Below are 24096 nucleotides of genomic sequence, written 5' to 3'. Positions count from 1 at the left end.
GGAGGCAGGAGAATCGCTTGAATCTAAGCGATTGTTACAGTGAGGTTACAGTGAGCAGAGATCACTGCGCTCCAGACTGGTGATAGAGCAAGACTTCGTCTCAAAAATAAATAAATAAATAAATAAATAAATAAATAAACAAACAAACAAACCTACTCCTTCTGCCAACATCCCCTCTCAGGGAAGGACTGCATCCACTCAGATGCCCAAGCCAGTACCCTGGGATCAGCCATGACCCTTCCTTCAGGTTAGGATGAGACATGAGAGCCTGTTGCATGTATTAAATGACTTAGTGACTTTTTTTTTCTTTTTTGAGACAGGGTCTCCCTTTGTTACCCAGGCTGGAGTACAGTGATGCGAACACAGCTCACTGCAGCCTCGACCTCCCGGACTCAAGTCATCCTCCCACCTCAGCCCCTAAGTAGCTGGGACCACAGGCATACGCCACCATGCTCAGCTAATTTTTGTATTTTTTGTAGAGACGAGGTTTTGCCATGTTGTCCAGGCTGGTCTTGAACTCCTGAGCTCAAGCAGTCCTCCCACTTCAGCCTCCCAAAGTCCTGGGATTACAGGCATGAGCCACCACACCTGACCCCCTTAAGTGATTTTTTTAAGCTAAAAGTTTAACTTTTTTAGCATCACATATCTACAGACATCAAAATCATTACTTCAGAAATCAAAATGTCCTGTTTCCTTCATTGCCCACATCCTGCATGCTACTTCCTAAATATCTCTGCGTCTATCCTATTTGCTGCATTCTCTCTGGCAGACGAGAGAGAGGTCTTAGCAAGATAACTGAGCTGCTTCCTTGTTGCGTTCTCAGGCTCCAGGGTTAACCTCCCCGCTTCTCCCAATTCCCATAGCGCTAGGGAGGCCAGAGAAGCATAGGGGACAGGCAAAGCCACACAGTTTCCCAGAGAGAAGTATTTTGAAACTGCCAGAGAGCTGATAGAATTGCAAAGTACGTGAAATCAGCTATTTAAATTGTGACCACAACACACAGCTATTTATTTTGTGACAGGGGAAAAATTTTCAAACTTTTTATCAATAGAATAATAAAAATAAAGAAACCCTATAACCATATGAATAACACTATCTTGAGGGAAATCGGCCACATTCATGACCAATCAGCCTGTGGCCTTATGCCCCATCAACATTTTGGTTGGCTGAATTCCAGCCTTTCTTCAGCAGGGGATCTTTGCTTATGTGTGATTCACAAAGTTGATGCTCTATAAATTTCAGTGGAATAAATGTGACACTAATAGAGGTATGAGCATATGGCCAGATTAGAATCAAAAGTCTTCTCATCAGAGGTATCTCTTCTCCCAGGACAACTCTGCTGATTCTAGAATGTTGATTCAACCCTTGTTGATAGAGCATGGAATGGGCACAAGACTAGATTCTATCTCCAGCCCCTATTATATGAGGCCATATGATGGGTTCTCACCAATACGATATAAGTGGAAGTAATGTGTTACTCCCAAGCTGTGAAAGTTTAGAGTGTGTGCCTTCTCCACATGCTCGCTCTTCCCCATCTGCTGGCGGTGACACCTGGGCAATCTGAAGCCACATATTTCAGATGGCAGATCCACAGCATGAACAGATCTGGATTCTTGAGTCACCTGACCACAAATATCCACATTGGACTTATGTGATACATAAATTCTTATCATGTTGAGACGCTGAGATCTGGGGGTTGTCTGTTGCAGCTGTTATATCTACTCTAATACACGAATCAAGGTAATGAGGCCAAAATGGCAAAAAAAAGGACTTGTAACATTGTCGAATTTGGACTGTGATGGATGCAGAGGGCACAGGAGAGCACTCTCGAGTCAGGAATTCTTGATTTAAATCTCATACTAGGGGCTGGGTACAGTGGTTCATGCCTGTAATCCCAGCTTTTTGGGAGGCCAAGGCGGATCACCTGAGGTCAGGAGTTCGAGACCAGCCTGGCCAACACAGTGAAACCCCATCTCTACTAAAAATACAAAAGTTAGCCAGGCATGGTGGCAGGCACATGTAACCCCATCTACTCAGGAGGATGAGGCAGGAGAATTGCTTGAACCCTGGAGGCAGAGGTTGCAGTGAGCTGAAATCATGCCACTACACTCCAGCGTGGGTGACAGAGTAAGACTCTCTCTCAAAAATAAATAAATAAATCTCATACTAGCTATGTGGCTTTGCTCAAGTTATTTAATCTTTCTGAACTTTGGTTTTTTTCATTGATCAAAATTATATAATAATAATATGATCTGAACACTTTGATAGTAGAGTGGCTTGACGGGTCTGCAGAGTGAAGGAGCTGCAGACCTGAGTATAGTTGAGATCTCTAAACCATTCTTCCACCCAGCCCGGGGTCAACCAAGGAACTAAGAGGACAAAAGAAAATGGGCCGGAGACCTTAAAGAAAAGCCCCAAGGAAATCAAACTTTGCGCTAAAATTACGTCAATGTTTTTCCTACTTCTCACAGAGTCCACAGTTTGGAAACATTCAGAACAGCCTACAATATCTGATAGAGCTGCTTCTGTGTGTTTGTAAAGCATCCAGCAGAGTGCCTGGTACATGGCAGACACTCAGTACTATTAATAACACTGGTCATTATTATTTTCTCAGAAAGCGTCTTGTTATATTGGGAAAGGTATAGGTTTCAGAATAAGATTGTTCTTAGAGGCTTTTTTTTTTAGACCGGTCACATTCTCGTCGCCCAGGCTGGAGTACAGTTGGTGCATTCATGGCTCACTGCAGCTTTGATTTCCCAGGCTCAAGTGATTCTCCACCACAGCCTCCCGAGTAGCTGGGACTACAGGTGTGCACCACCACACCTGGTTAATTTTTGTATTTTTAGTAGAAACAGGGTTTTGCCATGTTGCCCAGGCTGGTCTCTAACTCCTGTGCTCAAGCAATCTGCCAGCGTTGGCCTCCCAAAATGCTGAGATTATAGACATAAGCCACCACGCCCAGCCAGTAAGTTACTCTTAAGTCTCAGTCTCTTCATCTGTAAAATCTGGATAGCACCTTGCACAGTTATTGTGATGATTCAATGGTGAAAGAGCACCTCTGACATAGTAGGCACTCAACTAGTGGTAGCTCCTCAAAGCATTCCCAGAGTCCAGGGCCAGCTTCCATTAAACATTTATTATGTGGTGGGCACCGAGCTACATGAGGCAATACCAGAATTAGGACTTTTGCAAAAGAGAAAAGAGACAACATTTCAGGGAAATGGATTCATTTTTCAGCAGCTCCTTCCCCAGTTCTATGGAGCCCTTCGACAATCATGGCAGTCATCTCCCTTTCCCAGACAAGAGTTAAACTATATTCTGAAAAAAAAAAAACAACAGTCCCCAAATCTCCCACTGTCACTCAGAAATATTCTTTGATCCCAATAACTGTAACTTCCACCTGTCTTCACAGTATTATTCCCCTTTTTCAAAAAATCTTCAGTGACTAACTTCCCATTCCTGATGGGAGTGAAGTCCAAACCTTTGCACGTGATGTATTGATTAGGAAAACAGTAGCTACTATAAAAAATAAACCCCACACTTTTAGCAGTGTAACAATTGAAATTGATTTATTGGTCAAGTGAAATCTAAAACACATGATCCTGATTAGTGGTCAGCTCTCTGCCAAGTGATGATTCAGGGAACCAGCTGCCTTCCATCCTGTGGCTCCACTGTCTCTAACATGTGGCCTTCAGGGTCACTGTGCCTAAGGTCATCTTCATCAAGCTAGACAGGAAAAAAAATATGAAGGATCTTTTTTGGAGGGTTTTATGGGCCAGACTTGAAAATGGAACACATTAATTAAAGGAGAAGCTTTAAAATGTGGTATAGCTAGGCCGGGCACGGTGGCTCACGCCTGTAATCCCAGCACTTTGGGAGGCCGAGGCGGGTGGATCACAAGGTCAGAAGATCGAGACCATCCTGGCTAACATGGTGAAACCCCGTCTCTACCAAAAATACAAAGAAATTAGCCGGGTGTGGTGGTGGGTGCCTGTAGTCTCAGCTACTTGGGAGGCTGAGGCAGGAGAATGGCATGAACCCGGGAGGTGGAGTTTGCAGTGAGCCAAGATCGCACCACTGCACTCCAGCCTGGGCAACAGAGTGAGACTCCATCTCAAAAAATAAAAATTAAAAAATTTAAAAATGTGGTACAGCTGTGTGTCCAAGAAAAGAAAGAAACAGGTTCTGATAAACACATAGCAGGCTCTGGCTCATTTGACATTCAAAACTCTCTATACTCTGGCTTAAGTCTGTCTTTCCAATTTTATCTTCCATTATCCAATTATCCAACTGTAGCTTCTTTTTGTCGTTGTTGTTGTTTGTTTTGTTTTTTGAGACAGAGTGTCAACTCTGTTGCCCAGGCTGGAGTACAGTGGTACCATTCTGTCTCACTGCAACCTCTGCCTCCCGGGTTCAAGCGATTCTCCTGCCTCAGCCTCCCAAGTAGCCGGGATTACAGGCACGTGCCACCACACCTGGCTAATTTTTGTATTTTTGGTAGAGACGGGGTTTCACCAGTTGGCCAGGCTGGTCTTGACCTCCTGACCTCAAGTGATCCGCCCACCTTGGCCTCCCAAAGTGCTGGGATTACAGGAGCGAGCCACCATGCCTGGCCTCCAACTGTAGCTTTTATTCAGCTTTGCTGAAATCACAACCTACCCCAAAATCTAAGGGACTCACAACAACCAATGCTGGCTTCTGATTTATGTATATGCAGGTTGTGAGTAAGCAGCAGCTCAGCTCCACAGGTCTTCTCATTCCTGGACCCAGGCAGAAGGAGCAACTCTCATGTGGATTATTCCCATTCTAGTGGCAGAGAAGAACAAGAAAGTGGAAACTCATGTGTTCAAACATGGCATGAGTCACGTCTGTTCACATCCCATCAGCCAAATCATGAAACATGACAAAGCCCAAAGTCAATACTTGTAGTACAAATACAATGACATGTAGTATTCCTTCTACAGGAGATACGGCAAGTCACATGGCAGCAGGCAGGAATGAGACCAATTAGTCCATCCACTACAACTGCCATTTTCCATCTGGAGTACATGGCAGACATTACTACCCAGCATTCTTTCCTCAGAATCCTCAACACAACATTTCAGGCAGACATTACCAATAACCTGAGTTTGCCTAAATAAATAAATAAAGGTTGAAACTGACGTGCTATTATGTGACTCTAGGCTCATTATCCATTCCCACCTCCAAATCTTTGCTTTGGCCTAGAAGAAGTTTACCCTCCCCAGTCCCCATCTTGCCAAACTATCCAAATTTCATCTATCCTTCAAATACTTGAATATTTGAAAGTAATGACTATAATTAAAATAATGAATTACATTTATTATTTTAAAATAATGAATTACATATATTATTTTAAAATAATGAATTACATATATTATTTTAAAATAATGAATATTTTCTGTTCATTCTTTCAATAAAATTAACTGAATACCTAGCATAGTACCTGACACATATTTGTTGAATGAATCTGTTTCACATTACCTTGTGCCTTGCACTGAGCACATAAATGCTCAGTGAACATTTGTCTCCCGTTAATGAACCAGCACTGTTCCTTAGAACAATGGGAGTTAGTATCACATGCCAGAGTTTCTGGACTGGGAGTATGGTGACTGCTTGTGCTTAAATCCTGATTCTGCCACTTACTAGCTGGATGACTCCAGGCAAGTCATTAATTGTGCCTCAATTTCATCATGTGTAAAATGGGGACAATAACAAGGCATATTACATAAGCCTGTTGTATTAAATGGGAAAATTCTTAGCATGGTTTGAACAGATCATAAGCACCCAAGAAATGGAAGTTGTTACCATTTTTAGCTCCGAGACTGTTTTCTCGTAGACCTTTATTTTGGGCGGAAGACAAGAGCCAAGAACACTTGAGACTTGGGTCCTTGAACAGACCTCACTCTTAACCCACTCCAGACCTTGAGCTACCTCCTCATTCAGAAACTGGTTCCCTAACTCATAAATCCTGACTAATGACACAGACACATCACCTTAATGTTTGTGCAGCCCAGTAACTAATTGTTAAGTGCCTGGAGATCTTCAGATAAAAGACACTCAGGGCAGACACCGCATTCAGTCGTAAAAGCAAAACACTACCAAAAAACTTGGAAAAGGCAGAAGCTCCACAGTTTAGTAAACTAGAAAATTAAAGCAGGCACCTAGGAAGAGGAAATCAATCCTTAAGACTGTAATCCTTTAATGCAGAGCCAGAGAAAGAGGTTATTCTGAATGCTTCCGACTACAGGGATGGAGAATGGCGAGAGGGGGGACAGGATGCCCAAGTCTATAACGTGACTGGGGGTGTGAGAGACGTGTCAATCTTTCACCTCTCCTAAATAAAAACTGGAACGTCAACATGTATTGTTATCCTAATTAATTTAAGCCACTTAAAAGGCTTGGGCAAACAGGCCCCATAAGTGGCTTGTTTGTGAATTGTGACAGGTCCTGAATTATGCCAAGCTCCCTTTTCAATTTCATTCTTCTCATTCCACCGCTCCTACCACCACCTCAGGCAATTGTATCCTCTTCCTAGACCCAGAAGCCACTCTGGGGGAGCCCAATCCAGATGTGTATGGTCAGGAGCCTTAGCACTGAAATCCTCAAGTTGGAAGAAGATGGTCAGCGGTGCAGAAGACATCATTCTTGCAAGGTCTGTCCCTGAGATTGAAGTAAAGAAGAAACTGCTATACCCCAGCTATCAGTTTCCCATCCCCAAAATGGTGGGTAGCTGTGGTGTAGTGGCAAGAATATATGACGTGGAATTAGCCAAGGCTAATGCAGTTCTACATTTCATAGCTTTGACACTTCACACCGCCTCCTTAACCGTACTTCAGTTTCTACATCTATAAAGCGTGCATAACGCTTAACGCCTATCTCACAGGTGGGTCTGAAAAGTACAGGACGGGACGCAACAGAAACCGCTCTAACCACCGTTAAAGCGTTATACAGAAGGCGTTAGAGCCGTAAATCCTCCCCAGCCCCCAACAACGCACGTTACAAACCAGCAGCCACCCCTAATGCAGCCGGCCCCCTCCTAAGGGATCATGGGCCTTGAAGTCCTTTGGTGGCCACACCCTCGTTTTCTGTCATAGGAGTGAGAACTACGCCTCCCAGGATGCCGCGGTGAGGCCGCCGACACGGATGCCCTCTTCCCCGCCCTCCTTGCGCGCAGCCTTCTGGGATGTATAGTCCTAGATCCGAGCGCGCAGCGGCAAAAGGGCGCAGAAGAACCACAAACCCCAGAAGCCCTCGCGCCCACTCTTCTCCCTCCCCTCCAGAAGTCGGAGTGCTGTTTTTGTTGTTGGTGAGAGGTGAGGGGAACAGCTGATCCGTCTGTTGGGTAAGAAACTTGGCCTAATTGGGGGCGATCTTATGGGAGGGGAGGGTCACCCCACTTTCCAGTTTGGGGAAGGATAACGTAACGGAACTGTCGAAGGGGAATACAGGAGCGTTTGGATTTTAACGCTTTCCGTACTGGAGAAGCCACCCCCGCTGTTTGGGGAGTTCTTGGTTTCAAGGGGACTCTGATTACGGAGGGGCACCCCCTTGTCGTCCTCTCCTTCTTCTCAGTACGTCTCTATAAAGCTGATCCCTTTAGGGGAGCTGAAATCTGCTTATTCGCTCCCAGGCAAGACGTGTGCCCTACACGTCTTCCCTCTCTCCCCTACGCAAATCCAAAGGCCTTTACGACGCTGAATCCCTGGGGAGGAAGGGGGACCTTCCAAGTTGTAGAATGTCAAGGAACTCTAGAGCCCTACAGAGTAGGGGGTGGGACACCCGCTCTCCGCCCCCTCATGTGAACATCTGAATCAGGCTACACACCTACATCTTAGGTGCCCAGAACTTTCTTTCGGACATGAAGAACGTTTACAGCTGTTACGGATTTTCTTTGTGGGGTGTATTTTAGGGTTCTCCAGGTATATCTCTGGGGACAATTTACCCCCACCCTTAGAAAGCTGGAAGAATTGCATTTGGAGAAAACAAGGACTAGTTTCAACCAGGAATTTTTCAGAAGATGAACATTAAAAAAAACTTTTTGTTCTACCTATTTGGGGGGCAGAAGTTGCTCCTTTTTGTGTTGCTGGCTCACCTTTATCCACTGAGTTTCTGTTTTCTTTTAAAGCTCCTGTGCCCTGGACTTCAGCCTGGTGTGGGTTTGTGATGTTTGGGGGCGTGCATATGACTAGTGGCAATGGCTGGTTGGACATGTCAGCTGTGAGTGACACAGGAAACAGATTAGTGGGCTGGAAAGGAGTGATGAATAAGAGGGCCATCTCACAGCCCTGGACTGAGGAGTTCTCTTGATCATTATTATTGTTATCTGTCCTCACCCCACCCTCATATTTTCCAATTAATTCTCCCCAGCTAACTTGGAACACCCCTTCCTCTCAACCCCATCCTGTGGTGTGTCTCCAGCTACCAATACAAACAGATGGAAGGATGGAGGCTGAGGGGAGCAGAGAGAAAATGAGGAGAGAAATACTAAAGTGAAACTAGTAGGTTTCTAGTCCTGCTGCAGGCACAGTCTGGAGAGGAGAATGTTAGGTTCTTTTTGAACTATCTCCCCTTTCCTCAACGTTAAATATACATTTCCACTTCTTGGGGCCCCTTCCCACTTTCTAGTCTGTTCCCTGCCCCGGGGGTGGGGCTTTCCTGGCTCCAGGCCCCCACATTCCATCTCCCCACCCCCACCACGTTCCTGCTAAGCGCCTCACTCCACCCTTGAAGTTGCCACCTCCAGAATTCTTGACTTCCTGGAATAATAAGTCGAGGGACAGAACCTGTCTTTCCTTATATCCTCCCCTTCCCTTTGTCTCTTGGATGCCAGCGGAAGCTTTCTGCTTCCCTAGAATTCATGGGGGTAGGCAGCTCAGAGAGATGAAAAGAGCTGAGAGCTCGGGAGCCTAAGGATTTGGGCTGTCAGTTTCCCCCGACCCCCAGCCATATTCTAGCTCTGAAAACTCAACCATTCCTTTCAGAGATTAGTTGCTGCTTTCTGATGTCATAACTCATTCCTGGATACAGCTGGGTCAACAAGCTTAGGAGTAGGTAAGGACACCTCTCTCAATGAGAGGGCCCCACACTTCAGTTGGATTTTGAATTCAAGGGCCAGGATGTGTGGGAGATGGGATGGAGAAATGGAGGCTGTCGACCAAGTCGCAGTATCCCAGGCTCTGTCCCCCTCAGTGTCCTTTTGGGAGCAAAATTAGAGAAGTCTGAACCCTCAGAAGGGTCTATGAGCCAGAGCAGGTACAGTGTGAGACAGGATGGGGACGGACTTGGAAGGCCAGACCTACGTCCTAGAGACTAAGAGTGATACCTCAAAAATGCCCCGTAACCCTCAGGGACTAGAAACCAGGTATGCCTTATCTCCAGGTATAGTGGCAGGGGCTGTGAGTGTGTGGTGCTGGAGCTGTGGGGGGGAAGGAGGTGGACTGGAGAGACTTTAGGGTATCAACCCTTTCTTTCATAGGAGAACAGATATCTCAAGGCCAGGATGGAAGAATCACCACTAAGCCGGGCACCATCCCGTGGTGGAGTCAACTTTCTCAATGTAGCCCGGACCTACATCCCCAACACCAAGGTGGAATGTCACTACACCCTTCCCCCAGGCACCATGCCCAGTGCCAGTGACTGGATTGGCATCTTCAAGGTATCTCTGGAACCCCTTTTGGCTTAGGTTTATGGGCTGTGGGTTGGTTGGAATAAGGGGAATGATTGGGCTCTTGGATTCTCAACCTCAGGTTGATAGAGAAGAAGAGAGAAAGATGTCACAGATGACAGAGGCCACCTGTATAACCAAAGCACATATTTTCTCCATCTTAGCCTTGTTCTTTACTGACACATTAGTGTCCCTCCACTTTCCCTTTCTCTTGTCATTGTTGCCACTGTAGCTCCATCCTGCCCCCCTTATTCAACCCCTCAGCCCTTTCTTCCATCCATAGAAGGTAGTTCCATGACCATACCTTTCTCCAACCTTGGGCTTTCACAGGTGGAGGCTGCCTGTGTTCGGGATTACCACACATTTGTGTGGTCTTCCGTGCCTGAAAGTACAGCTGATGGTTCCCCCATTCACACCAGTGTCCAGTTCCAAGGTACAAGGGAAGATGGAAAATTGGGAGAGAGGAGCCAAGGGAGTGGAGGTTTGAAAGAAGGTAGTGGGCTCAGAAACATTGAAAGTTAGGCACAAAGGACAAGGAAAAATAAACGAAAATAAATATAATGAGAATATATCCAACAGGGCTCAGCAGATAGAGAATCACGGGATTATCGCAGAATCAGGGACATAGAAACAGAAGGAACTTCAGAGGGCATCTAGTCCCGTGTCCTACCCAAAGAAGGAAAAATGGGGGAGTAGGGAAGAGGGAAAGGTAGCATTATGTGGTGAGAAGAGGGAAAGCCCTGGGTTCAAATCTCACCTCTAACACTTACAAGCTGTTTGGCCTTGGGCAAATTACATAACCTCCCTGTGTCTGTTATCTTAACAGTAAAAGGGGATGCCTGGCTTATAGGGACATTACGAGGATTTAAATTGAAAGCTATAGGCCAGGTGTGGTGACTCCAGCACTTTGGGAGGCCAAGGTGGGTGGATCACTTGAGGTCAGGAATTCAGGATCAGCCTGGCCAACATGGCAAAACCCTGTCTCTACTAAAAATAAAAAGAAAATTAGCCAGGCGTGGTGGTGCATGGCTGAGTAGTCCCAGCTACTCACGAGGCTGAGGCAGGAGAATCTCTTGAACCCGGGAGGTGGAGGTTGCAACGAGCCAAGATCGTGCCACTGCACTCCAGCCTGGGCGACAGAGCAAGACTCTGTCTCAAGATAAAATAAAATAAAAAGTGTTACCACAGTGTCTGGTACATGGTAGGCACTCACTACATAGTAACTAGCATTATTATGATTATGTTAGAGGGGGAGTGGGTTTGGGAAAGAAAGGAAGGAGAGGGACAGGCAGAAAGGAGGGAGAAGAGTACCCTAGGAAAAGAAATGGCCTGTGGGAGGTGGAGAAGAGAAGAAACGGTATATGGAACACCAAGCAAGAGGCTGGATGGAGCCAAGGACATTGGATCATTGGGGTCCTGGGTCCATTCTTCTTCCCACAGCCAGCTACCTGCCCAAACCAGGAGCTCAGCTCTACCAGTTCCGATATGTGAACCGCCAAGGCCGGGTGTGTGGGCAGAGCCCCCCTTTCCAGTTCCGAGAGCCAAGGCCCATGGATGAACTGGTGACCCTGGAGGAGGCTGATGGGGGCTCTGACATCCTGCTGGTTGTCCCCAAGGCAACTGTGTTACAGGTGAGAAAAGAGCAACAGAGTTATTCCCAGGCAAGGGAGTGGGAGACAGCATTGCAAGAGGACCCTTCCTACCTTACCCTCCCCTCATCTGTGGCCTCAACTAAAGACCTCACTGAAAGTTAGACAAAGTCCTGCCTCCAGGAGAGTCTCAGTCTAACATAGACATACACGAACATGTAAGGCAGGAAAGGAGACCACCCAAAGGCCGGTGTAACTCAGGATTTCATAAGAACTTTTGCAGCCTTCCTTCTCCACGCACTACATCCTGCCCTCTATGCCCTAGAGGAAGATCAAAGGGTGGAGAGAGGCTACTCCAGGGAACATTCAGAGAAAGGGGAGCACAAGACCTGCCTCCAGGACAAGTGAGGAGTGAGCGCAGATAGGCAAGGCCCCGGACCTGTACTGTCCAATACCAAAGGCTCTTAACTATATATGGCTCTTGAGCACTTCAAATGCAATTAATCCAAACTGAGATGTACGATAAGGGTAAAATATACTCCAGATTTTGAAGACTTAGTATTTTTTAAAGAGAATGTAAAAGACTTCAATAATTTTTATTTTGACTACATGTTGAAATGATACTGTTTGGGGTTTTTTTGTTTGTTTGTTTGTTTTTTGGGGTTTTTTTTCTTTTCTTTTTTTTTTTTTTTTTTTTTTTTTTGAGACAGTCTTGCTCTGTCACCCAGGAAGATGTTTATATCTCACATAAGTGAAAGATGTGTGAGCTCCTACTCTCTGTTGCGTTTTCACAATCATGTTTCTCATTTGAGCCTTACAACAATTCACACTAAGGGATCATGTTACAGATGAGGACACAGAGACTTAGAGAAGAAGCTTGTTCAAAATCACATAGCTAGCTGGGTGTAGTGGCATGCGTCCGTAGTCCCAGCTACTGGGGGAGACACTGAGGTGGAAGGGTTGCTTGAGGCCAGGAGTTTGAGGTATGGTATGCTATGGTTGCACCTATGGCTAGCCACTGCACTCCAGCCTGGGCAACATAGTGAGACCCTATCTTTAAAAAAAATCACATAGCTAGTAAAAATTGCATTGAAGATTTGAACCCAAGTCTGTTCAACTCCAGAGCAGATAGGGTAAAATTAGGGGAGCCATCCCTTGTGTCTGTGTTCATTGACTTGTGCCACACGGGGGATTCCTGCAATTGCTGGGTGAGGAAAGGGCCAGGCCTAGGGTGGGGAGAGGTAAGAGAGATGGGCAATTCAGAGTGCCATGAGCTGGTGCGTCTGACTGGGTGGTGGACGGAATTCGGTAGCACACTGAGCATCCCCTTCCTCACCTCTTTATAACCCAAAGCTATGTAACTTCCCAACCCCAAAATGCACCTGGAGAGTGGTGAGGATGGGACCTTAGAAGGGGTACTCCGCCAGCACACTCCCCTTCTCCTTCTGCTGCCTGTAGAACCAGCTCGATGAGAGCCAGCAAGAACGGAATGACCTGATGCAGCTGAAGCTGCAGCTGGAGGGACAGGTGACAGAGCTGAGGAGCCGAGTGCAGGAGCTCGAGAGGGCTCTGGCAACTGCCAGGCAGGAGCACACGGAGCTGATGGAACAGTACAAGGTGGGAGCTGGGCCAGGTAGGGGACAGGGCCTGGCTGCTCACCCAGCGTCCAAAATCTGAACCCAGTGAAGAGGGTGAAGGAGAGATGTTAGTGGGCTTTTATGATGGTTCTGGCATCAAGGAAATAGGTTTAAGGGGTAATGGGTGGGATTAAACTTGATGTGACAAGAGACATGTTCCAAACTTGTAATGAGATTCAGTTCTTTGAACATAGGAATGCTGGGGTAAGGTGGAGGTGGCCATATTGATAGGTAAGGGAATGTTCCCTTACAGTTTCTTTTTCAAGGAAGGCAATGTGATAGCCAGGTGGGAGCAGTCAGACCCTGGTGTGCTCTTCCTAAGCCTTTGTTCCACCACTTGAGAGATGAGTCCCAACCTCCCTTTTCTTCTGGGGGAAACTTAATTTCAGGGGATTTCCCGGTCCCATGGGGAGATCACAGAAGAGAGGGACATCCTGAGTCGGCAACAGGGAGACCATGTGGCACGCATCCTGGAGCTAGAGGATGACATCCAGACCATCAGTGAGAAAGTGCTGACGAAGGAAGTGGAGCTGGACAGGTGAGGGGAGTCCACTGACCCCATCACTTCCTCTCCCTTCCATGACCCCCACACTCCAGCCCCCTCTCAGGCAAGCAGACCTGCTGTCTGCCTCACACGCTTTCTCTTTCCCTCTCACCCTCACTCAGGCTAGTTACTGGGGATACCCTTTTCTGCCGAGCTCTCTACTATCTTTCCAAATGCTATTCTGTATTCCTCCACTTCAGAAATAATCATAGTTACCACTTATTGTACAGCAAAAGCTGAGCAAGAGCTAGGAGTGGAGGATTTGGAAGAAGCGAATGGATGGAAGTCAGTGCAAGATAAGAGAGGATGGATTTCAGATTTGGCCACAGGAAAGATAAGATTAGACTGTGTTCTTACTATTAAGAAACATTATAACTGGTGATCCATGAATGTTATGGAATCTCTGCCCTGGAAAAAAAAGACACAAATCATAAACTCTTAGCACTGGAATTGTAAGATATGTGTGAGGGTATGTAAGAGGTCACCCTCAGGAGGCAGCCTCTTTTAACATTTGACAGCTGTCATTTTTGTATCTCTTGTATTGAGCCAAACTCTACTCTCCTATAACTTACCAGGGGGTACCGAGACCTCTGGAGCCACATAGAATAAATTTCTTTCTTCTTTCAGAAAATTGTTTTCTCTACCAAGTGGCGTAAATATTGACCACCACCTCCCATGTCCATCCTTCAAATTTTCACCAGTTTAAACACTCTAGTTCCTTATTTCATTAACGACATAATTATGTTTCATTTAGTACTGGTAGGTGTGATATTTTAAAAAACTGTTTAAAAGAAAGAGCATTCTATCCAAGGCCCAAAGTAATAAGTGAGTTCATCTGAGAGGCTTCTTCAGGATATGTTAGTCTCACCCTAGGGAGATATTAGATGTCTACATTCTAAGTCATAGGTTAGAAAAGCAGTGGTCAGATTGAGCATCTGGAAAAGATTAGGGGCTGTCTAGACCAGGGGTCAACAACTATGGCCCACAAGCCAAATCTAGCCTGCCACCTGTTGTATAACCCACAGGTAAGAATAGTTTTTACATCTTTTAATGGTTAAGAACAAATTAAAAGAAGAATATTTTGTGACATGTGAAAGCTGTATGAACTTCAAATCTGTGTTCAAGTTTTATTGAAACATGATGCTCATTCGTTTACGTACTGTCATTGGATGGTCCTGCACTACAATGGCAGAGTTGAGTAGATGCCACAGAGACCACACATGGACTGCAAAGCATAAAATCTTTCCTATCAGGCCCTTTACAGAAAGAGTCTGCCAACTTCTGGTCTATATCAAAAGTTTATAATCAATAATGACTGCCCTTGTCTCAAAAAGACTAGATTCTAATATCTTGATTGAGTGAAGACAATGGGAGCCATCAGCAAAACATTCCTTAAAATATTACACAAAAAGATAAGAAAAACTATTTCTGTCTAAATTCTTCTCTAGAACCTGGAATCTTGGTTTCCTGGGGCTTAGAACTGGATCAGCTGGCTTGGGGATTTATGCATCCCAGAGTAAAATGGAGCTCTGGGCCTAGAGCAGCAGCAGCAGAGCACAAGACAGAGGCCTGAGTCCATTCCTTCTCTGGGTGGAGCAGATTGTCTGACATGTCATCCCACCAATCACAGGCTTAGAGACACAGTGAAGGCCCTGACTCGGGAACAAGAGAAGCTCCTTGGGCAGCTGAAAGAAGTACAAGCAGACAAGGAGCAAAGCGAGGTAAGGGGCTCAGAGTTGATTTGCTTTCTCCATTGTCCAGCCAGTGTTTGATTCCCTCTCGAGAGCCGGACACCAACGGGAATAAAAATGTAAAGAAGACATTGTGTGCACTCTACTAGGGAACATAAGACATATACCCAAATCAGGATTAGTCAGAGTGGAAAAGTGCAGTATAAGAGTGTCACAAGAGAAATTTTTTTTGTTTGTTTTTTGGAGACAGAGTCTCACTTTGTCTTCTGTGCTGAAGTGCAGTGGTACGATCTCAGCTCAGTGCAACCTCTGCCTCCCGGGTTCAAGCAACTCTCATGTCTCAGTTACCTGAGCAGCGGGAATTACAGGCGCATGCCACCATCAGCTAACTTTTGTATTTTTAGTAGAGACAGGGTTTCACCATGTTGGGCAGGCTGGTCTCAAACTCTTGACCTCAAGTGATCCACCCACCTCAGCTTCCCAAATTGCTGGGATTACAGGTGTGAGCCACTGCACCTGGCCTCAAGAGAAATCTAATAAAGTATTGTGGAGCTCCAGGGAGGTGTATGAGTGCACATCTTGTTAGAGACATTAGAAAAGTCTTTTTAAAAGGGGTGTGGAGGCCAGGCACAGTGGCTCATGCCTGTAATCCCAGCACTTTGGGAGGCAGAGGCAGGCGGATCCCCTGAGGTCAGGAGTTCAAGACCAGCCTGGCCGACATGGTGAAACCCCATCTCTACTAAAAATACAAAAATTAGCCAGGTGTGGTGTCAGGTGCCTATAATCCCAGCTACTCAGAAGGCTGAGGCAGGAGAATCACTTGAACCCAGGAGGCAGAAATTGCAGTGAGCCTAGATCGCACTACAGCTCTCCAGCCTGGGCAACAGGGTGAGACTCTGTCCCAAAAAAAAAAAAAAAAAAAAAAAAAAAGGGCGGGCCATGGCTTGGCGTGGTAGCTCACACCTGTGATCATAACACTTTGGGAGGCCGAGGCGGGAGGATTGTTCAAGCCCAGGAGTTCAAAACCAGCCTGGGCAACGTAGTGAGACCCCATCTCTACAAAAAATTTTAAAAATTAGCCAGGCATGGTGGCATGCACCTGTAGTCCCAGCTACTCAGGAAGCTGAGGTGGAAGGATTGCTTGAGCCCAGGAGGTCAAGGCTGCAGTGTGCTATGATCGCACCCCTGCACTCCAGGCTGGGTGACAGAGCAAGATTCTGTCTCAGAAAAAAAAGGGGTGGGGTGTGGGGCATGTAGTAGCCTAGTACTTTCAAACCTTTTTAGCAGAACCGTTTCCTCTCCTCCCACCAATAAAGTTTTTAATCTTGTGTGGAATCTCACTGAATAAACAAAAACAATGTTTTATTACTATAAATTTATTTTTATAAATTTGAATGTATAACCTTTACTTAAAAGGTAATGAAAGCAATTAGGTAATTTTGAGGCATACCAAACTTTGAAATGAGAGGCTATCGATGACTGTTCTGCCAGCCTCAGCAACTAATGTATTTCTGTATTTTATTTTGGTTTTACAATATCGAGAACACCTTGAGTCAAACACAAGTAGGTGCAAATAACAATTTTTAAACTCTCCACCTTGCAACTCAGTTTACTCTTCAATTCAATAGAAAATACAGTAGAAACTATTCTGAGCTTTGCACAAAAATGAATTAACCTGGAAACATATGTCAGTTGGTGATCTCCAGTGTGTTAACTTGTGACTTTATGGGTTTTATTTGTTTTGTTTGTTTGTTTTGAGACGGAGTTTCATCTTGTTGCCCAGGCTGGAGTGCAGTGGTGCGATCTCAGCTCACTGCAACCTCTGCCTTCCGGGTTCAAGCGATTCTTCTGTCTCAGCCTCCTGAGTAGCTGGGATTACAGGCACCTGCCACCACGCCTGGCTAATTTTTTGTATTTTTAGTAGAGATGGGGTTTCACCATGTTGGCAAGGCTGGTCTTGAACTTCTGACCTCAGGTGATCCGCCCACCTCGGCCTCCCAAATCACGCTGAGATTGCAGGCTTGAGCCACTGCACCTGGCCCTGTGTTTTTTTTTTTTTTTTTTAACATAATTGTTAATAATTTAGAAGACATTCAAATCAAGTATCTGCAGAACTCCTAAATCCCTTCTTCAGTACCCTGGGTTTAATGTGGAAGATTGTTAAAAAACCCTTTGCTCAGCAGTGAGAATAGGTAGAATTTGAGTAGACAGAAATGAGCGTGAGGCTATTCTAGGAACAGAGAAAGACATGAGCAAAGACTTAAAGGCCAGAACACTCAGGGCAGTTGAATGTGTGGGTGAAGTGTTTGAGATAGGGCCTAGGTTAGACTGTGGTGGATCTTGAGCTTCATTTTTATTCCACAAGCAGTGAAAGGCTTTGATGATTTTTCAAGCAAGGGTGACATGTGCTGTACTTATGGCCGGGTGTAGTGGCCCACGCCTGTAATCCCAACATTTTGGGAGGTGAAGGCAGGAGGATCCCTCGAGCTCAGGAGTTCAAGACAAGCCTAGGCAACATAGTGAGACCCTGTCTCATCTCTACAAAAAAATACAAAAATTAGGCAGGCGTGGTGGCACACACCTATAATCCCAGCTACCAGGGAGGCTGAGTTGAGACAATTGCTTGAGCCCAGGTGTTGGAGGCTGCAGTGAGCCGTGACCATGCTGCTTCACTCCAGTCTTGGCGACAGAGCCAGACCCTATCTCTAAAAAAGAAAATAACTGTATTTAAAGAATCAGAACTGTACCTAAAGAAGAATAATCTGATTCCCTTGTGGAGAATGAACTAGTTATGAAGTTATTCAGTAGTACAAGCAAGAAATGACCAGAGCCTGAGATAACGTGGTTGTGGTGGTAATAGAGAAGGGGAAATGGCTGTGACCAGGATGGAGAAGCAATAGGTTTTTCTGTGGGCCGCTAGGGGGAGGACAGAGCCAAGCATGGCACCAAGGGCACCAGGTTACTCCATCCTGAGTAACGTGGGAGCTAGTTGGTACCCTGGACGGAAATAAGAGTAGGAAAGACTGGGATGGGGTGGGAGGTAGACTGTTGAGTTTAAGGGGCCTGTAGGGCATGAAGACTGAGTTTTGATTTAAGAGAAAGAATGGAGTAGCAGAAATGGTACATGGAATGCCTACATGGAAGACCCGAGGCTGTGATGCTGGATACCTCAGTTTGGGAGCTGGAGACTGGATATGCAGGATTGAGTTATTTGAGCTGAGAACCCAAGAAGGGCTGGCAATAGCTGAAGGCTTAAGTGTGTGTTAAATCTGAGAAGTGGAACCTTGACCTCTCTCATCACAATGGTTCACCTCCTGAGCCACCCCAACACACATACCCTTTCCTTACCTGCTTTCCACTTCCCTCAGGCTGAGCTCCAAGTGGCACAACAGGAGAACCATCGCTTAAATTTGGACCTGAAGGAGGCCAAGAGCTGGCAAAAGGAGCAGAGTGCTCAGGCCCAGCGACTGAAAGACAAGGTGGCCCAGATGAAGGACACCCTAGGCCAGGCCCAGCAGCGGGTGGTGAGTGAGGCCCCTTGGCAACAGGAAACGGGAAATTCCAAGGGCAAGTTGTAGAAAAGCCTGAGTGTCTAAAGAGAAGGGGAGAGACATGGCTAAAGACTAAACAACACAACCCCGAGTCCTAACGCAGTGGAGTGGAGGGAGCCTGGTTACCTCCCCGGCTGACAAATGATTCACTGGGAACTCTGATCTCCATCTTCTCCTTTCTCCTGAGGCTGAGCTGGAGCCCTTGAAGGAGCAGCTTCGAGGGGCCCAGGAGCTTGCCACCTCAAGCCAGCAGAAAGCCACCCTTCTTGGGGAGGAGTTGGCCAGCGCAGTAGCAGCCAGGGACCGCACCATAGCCGAACTACACCGCAGCCGCCTGGAAGTGGCTGAAGTTAACGGCAGGCTGGCTGAGCTCGGTTTGCACTTGAAGGAAGAAGAATGCCAATGGAGCAAGGAGCGGGCAGGGCTGCTGCAGAGTGTGGAGGTAGAGGGATGGGGGGCATCTGGCAATCTGAAGGCCACTGCCCCCACCTCTGTGGGGACTCCTACATGTGGTCAGACCCTCTGGGAGGAGAGAAGAGGGGTTGAGAACCTTAGAGGACTCGGGTGGAGAGGGGCTTTGAGGAGATACACTTTACTCTCTAGGCATGACCCATCCCTAACCGGGGTATCCCAATCCTGATCACCAGAGTACCTTCCTTGGAACAGAAACATTTTCTGTCCTAGACCCCAGGCCCTGCCATAATGCCCGTTCTTGATCAAGCAGCACCTGCCGTCATGTCCTGTCCTTCATTCAGAGGGTATAGGAAATGAAGGCAAAAAGGGGAAAGTGCTCTAAAAATGATGCTTTAAATAAAGGAAAGGACAAGTAAGGGATGATGCTGTTGACAGTGGCGTTCCTTTTTCTTCCCCCTCCACCCTCCCATTTTCCTTCTCGGCTGTCTCCCAGGCAGAGAAGGACAAGATCCTGAAGCTGAGTGCAGAGATACTTCGATTGGAGAAGGCAGTTCAGGAGGAGAGGACTCAAAACCACGTGTTCAAGACTGAGCTGGCCCGGGAGAAGGATTCTAGCCTGGTGAGGCACCCAGCCGCCAAGGGTCCTGTCCTATGGCCTCCTGAGGCATCCATACCCCTTCTCTCTGTCTTGGGTATGGGCTCAGAAGTGCTAGGTGTCTGCTTACATGTTGGGTGGCATTTCACTTGCACACGCAAGCCCTCATTGGTTTGAAATGTGCATTTTTTTCTGCTCTCAGGGTACACATCTGGGCCCAGTAGAGGTGACTAAGGAGAATTATAGAGTGGCCCCTTGGTATGACCAAGGCCTCTGCACCCCAGCCTAGAGGAAGTCATCCAGGTCCCCACTCGAGAGGCAGAGACTAAGACTTAGAAAACTGAGTCTCTGTGGCCCAAGACAAAGTACTCATGGAGGAAGAGTGTTGGGAATTCCTGTGTATGTGTGTCAGAGCAGGGAAGAAGCAGAGACATGGGGAGACCTGGTTCTAGATTGTTGGTCCTGGTCCCAGAGTCCAGGTTCTTGGAGGTACATTCTAGGCTTCAGATTCCATCGGGCCCTCTTCCCTCAGGTACAGTTGTCAGAAAGTAAGCGGGAGCTGACAGAGCTGAGATCAGCCCTGCGTGTGCTCCAGAAGGAAAAGGAGCAGTTACAGGAGGAGAAGCAGGTGAGTACCCATAACCCAGGCCCCGTGGATGCCACAGGTGAGGACTTGAGGGCTAGAAACTTTGTAAATTCCTGTCATCTCTTGGCTTAGAAACTGTTCTCTCCAAGAGGGCCCGTACCCTGGCTTCTCTTATTAACCGATTTGGCAGGACAGGGGATGATCTCTGGGAGAAGGGAGGGATGTAAGTGGTGAAGCAGGGGTGCTGGGGGGAGTGTCTACCTGAAGTTGCCCCAATCTTTGCTGAAGGCATCTAATCCTGATGCTCTTAGCACCCAAGGAGCTAAGAGTTCTTCTTTGGTGCAGAGAATGGCTCTGCAGGCTAGCAAGTTTGGCACCTTCCCATTCTCTAGCACCTGCCTTTTTCCTTCCCAATTCCAGGAATTGCTAGAGTACATGAGAAAGCTAGAGGCCCGCCTGGAGAAGGTGGCAGATGAGAAGTGGAACGAGGATGCCACCACAGAGGATGAGGAGGCCACTGCGGGGCTGAGTCCGTATAGCCCCAATCTTGTAACACCTCCTCCCCACTCTACCTCCCGCTGTTGAGGGAGGCTCCATGTAACCTTGCTGGGAGCTGCCTTTGCCTTCTATATGTTTTGCCTTTTCTTTCCCAGACCCTGGCCCCTGTTTAGTCTAATGATACCCCTCATCCAGAGGAGAGAGCTGGTCGAGCTCCTCACAACACATCCTTTTTTCTTCTCTGCCTGCTTCGTCTCCTACAGGCTGCCCAGCAGCTCTGACAGACTCAGAGGACGAGTCCCCAGAAGACATGAGGCTCCCACCCTATGGCCTTTGTGAGCATGGGGACCCAGGCTCCTCTCCTGCTGGGCCTCGAGAGGCTTCTCCCCTTGTTGTCATCAGCCAGCCGGCTCCCATTTCTCCTCACCTCTCTGGGCCAGCTGAGGACAGTAGCTCTGACTCGGTGAGCAGTGGAGGAGCCTGCACAGAAGCAGTAAGGAGGGGTAGGGCCAAACCCAAGTGTCCCAGCCTGGAGTGCAGCACAATCTTGGCTCACTGCAGCCTCTGCCTCCTGGGCTGAAGCAATCCTCCCACCTCAGTCTCCCAAGAGTAGCTGGGACCACAGGCAGGCACCCCCGGCTAATTAGAGAAGGAATCTTAGCCATCCAGGGCTCCCTTTTTGCCAGGGGAGAGGAGGCAGGCCCAGCCTCTCTTCAATGCCACACTAGTAGATATCATCCCAAAACCCAGACCAGCCCAATAGCCTCACTGCTTCTCCCCCCACACTCATTCTCTTATTATTCACCAGCCCCTCAAAACGCCTCTCCTGCCTCACTCTTCCTAAGCCCCTCAGGTCACTGTCCTAGCCTTGGCTGCTCTTCCCATACCTGTCCCAATGTGCTGCTCCCCCATCTTGGGACACCACCCCAAAGCCCAACCCTGTCTCTTCGGCATCCAGGAGGCTGAAGATGAGAAGTCAGTCCTGATGGCAGCTGTGCAGAGTGGGGGTGAGGAGGCCAACTTGCTGCTTCCTGAACTGGGCAATGCCTTCTATGACATGGCCAGGTGAGTTCAACCAGCCAGGCCAGGAGGAAGGTGGGAGGAGGTCACAGGGAAAGGGCGTCCGTGTGGACAGTCACCAGGCCCTGCTCCCAACCCCTGCCCTTCTTGGCCTCAGCCAAGAAAAGGAGATACAGGTATGGTTAACAAGGAAAATGAGTCACTGCTCCAAATCCCAGATGCCTTCAGGTAATCCCTACCCCTGTCTTATCAATGCACTGAGAGGTCCTGCCTTTAACTGGCTTCTATGTTGTTCTAGCACCATCTTCTGCAGAGCCCAAACTGCCCTGCTTCCCCTCTCTCCTGCCTCTACCCCTTCCCCAACCACCAGGTAGGTACCTAGGATCCTCCAGGGAGGAAGGGAAGTGACCGTGGCACCCCCAGGGGTAGGAGCAGAGAGAAGACTGGGATCCAGCATCCATCTGGCTACAACTGAAATGCTTTCCCTCTTCCCTGACTTCCCTGGGTGACCCTTAGGGAAGGGAACCTACAGAGATGGGGGTTTCAGGTATCAGATTGTCCCCTTCTGCCTTCCCTTTTATTCCCAGGTTCAAGGGGGCAGGCACAGGGAAGAGAGATTTGATCATCTAGTCCTGGTTTTGCCTGGATGTGAGATGGGCTCAGGGCAGGGAGGGGGTGATGCTGTCATCCTTCTCGGCTGGAGCAGGAAGATGAAGGACGATGTCAGACTCATTTTCAGCCTCATTAGGCAGCAGACGGAGATGGAGGGAGGAGAGCAGGAGGTTGGGGGATGGGCTCTGCACTGCAGAGACCAGCAGGGACTAAAGAAGAGAGGACATGGGGAACTGGAAAAATAAGCCTTCCAGGACTGTGGGGAGAAAGACGCTGTGGGAGAGGCCAGGATGCTGCATTAGGCACAGGATAACCTGGGAACCCAGGCACATGGGTCCTGCTCTCCGAAGTCTGCAAGTCAAGAAGGGAACAGAGCACGCCAACCCTGTCCCTTTCCCCTCTGTCTCTCTTAGTGGCTTTACAGTGGGTCCCCTGTCAGAAACCAGCACTGGGGGCCCTGCCACCCCCACATGGAAGGAGTGTCCTATCTGTAAGGAGCGCTTTCCTGCTGAGAGTGACAAGGATGCCCTGGAGGACCACATGGATGGACACTTCTTTTTCAGCACCCAGGACCCCTTCACCTTTGAGTGATCTTACTCCCTCGTACATGCACAAATACACACCACACACACACACACACACACACACACACACTTAGGTTTCATGCCCATTTTCTATCACACTGGGCTCCATGATATTCTGTTCCCTAAGAACCACTTCTGTGTGCCCTGTTTTCATCCCAAGATTTCTCAGTTCATCCTCTCCTACCTGGCTCTTTTGTCCCAGGGAGGGATCCTGGAAGCAGTGGCTGAATTTACCCCCTGAAAGTGGTTTTGGAGGAACCGGGATGGAGGAGGCCTTCCCTTGTGGGAATAGAATCGTCCACTCCTAGCCCTGGTTGCTTCTGATACACAGCCACTGCACACACACACTCACACTCACACTCCCTTGTCTGATGCCCCAAAGCTAATTCCTGGGGCACCCTACCCTCTCTTATTTGGGGTTTCCATTTGTTTACCTGAGTTTTCTCTGGGGCCTGCATAGAGGCAGCAGCATGGACATCACGGCCTCTCGGGTCCCTTTTTGTTCTCAGCTTCATTGGTTCCTCTTTCCGTTCCCCCATTGCCTTCTTTGCCCCACCCCAGCCTTTTCCATAACCTTAGGTATTCAGTTTGGAGGGTTTTTTGTATTTTTGAGGATTCCTGTATTCTGTATCCTGTCCTCGCATCTCCTCACATGGAAAGAAATAATGTATTTGTGCCTTCTGTGAGGGATGGGGGGAACAAGTGGTCCCAGGTATCCCCATTTCCAAACCCCCCCTCCCTCTCCAGGTCCCCCCACAGCAATAAAAGCTTCCCCCTGATATCCATCCCTTTGTAGTTTGAACAAATATATTTATATGATATGTATGACTGTTGTCACAAAATGTGTTCTTATCATGAGGTGTGACTGGAACACAGGGCCCAGACCTCCGGCTTTTAGACCCTGGTGGAGGGAGGAGGGAAAGAGGGGACGCATCCCTGCCTCATGGCAGGGGATGCTGGGCAGTTACTGTCCTGTCATGCCTCCTGGTGTGCTGGCCATGAGTGGGTTGTCTCAAGTGGGAGTCTGGCTTGGATAATGCAGCAGTTAGGGAGGGAACAAACTCATGGGTCCCTGTCACTTCTGCTCAGG

General features: G+C 47.7%; 1 protein-coding gene and 1 long non-coding RNA gene across 17 annotated transcripts; one reads left to right on the top strand and one right to left on the bottom strand.

The window, feature by feature from the left end:
- Positions 1-3545: 3545 nt before the first annotated feature.
- On the bottom strand, positions 3546-7048 carry LOC129009586 (uncharacterized). 3 transcript variants are annotated; one of them, XR_008492812.1, is made up of 4 exons: positions 6955-7048; positions 6531-6681; positions 4660-4806; positions 3546-3726 (listed from the first exon to the last, which is right to left on the bottom strand). It is a non-coding gene; the product is annotated as an uncharacterized LOC129009586 (long non-coding RNA). The 3 variants fall into 3 exon arrangements; XR_010127807.1 differs by having other exon boundaries at positions 5827-6681; positions 6955-7015; XR_008492813.2 differs by lacking the exon at positions 6955-7048 and having other exon boundaries at positions 5827-6935.
- Positions 6901-23831, top strand: CALCOCO1 (calcium binding and coiled-coil domain 1). 14 transcript variants are annotated; one of them, XM_054442761.2, is made up of 18 exons: positions 7158-7363; positions 8147-8238; positions 8389-8519; positions 9003-9072; positions 9497-9676; positions 10016-10118; positions 11126-11316; positions 12733-12891; positions 13301-13449; positions 15086-15176; positions 18515-18670; positions 18885-19139; positions 19605-19730; positions 20239-20334; positions 20713-20821; positions 21054-21253; positions 21749-21855; positions 22836-23831. In XM_054442761.2, exons 5-18 carry the CDS (start codon positions 9521-9523, stop codon positions 23011-23013), a joined length of 2076 nt encoding a protein of 691 aa, XP_054298736.1. In that variant the 5' UTR covers positions 7158-7363; positions 8147-8238; positions 8389-8519; positions 9003-9072; positions 9497-9520; the 3' UTR covers positions 23014-23831. The 14 variants fall into 14 exon arrangements, with proteins under 14 accessions (XP_054298740.1, XP_063528853.1, XP_054298738.1 ...); XM_063672783.1 differs by lacking the exons at positions 8147-8238; positions 8389-8519 and adding an exon at positions 6903-6986 and having other exon boundaries at positions 7116-7363; positions 9500-9676; XM_054442764.2 differs by lacking the exon at positions 8147-8238 and having other exon boundaries at positions 7060-7363.
- The last annotated feature ends 265 nt before the right edge of the window (positions 23832-24096 follow it).

This window comes from Pongo pygmaeus, chromosome 10 (assembly GCF_028885625.2).
Source record: "Pongo pygmaeus isolate AG05252 chromosome 10, NHGRI_mPonPyg2-v2.0_pri, whole genome shotgun sequence".
NCBI lineage: Eukaryota > Metazoa > Chordata > Mammalia > Primates > Hominidae > Pongo > Pongo pygmaeus.
The sequence above is the reverse complement of the archived record's forward strand: the minus strand, read 5'-3'. Positions and strand labels throughout refer to the sequence as shown.

Coding starts and splice junctions, on each gene's coding strand:
- CALCOCO1 (XM_054442765.2), top strand. CDS start 9,521: ATGGAAGAATCACCACTAAGCCGGGCACCATCCCGTGGTGGAGTCAAC. Junction 11,317..12,732: donor CCAAGGCAACTGTGTTACAG/GTGAGAAAAGAG, acceptor TGCTGCCTGTAG/AACCAGCTCGATGAGAGCCA. Junction 15,177..18,514: donor CAGACAAGGAGCAAAGCGAG/GTAAGGGGCTCA, acceptor CACTTCCCTCAG/GCTGAGCTCCAAGTGGCACA.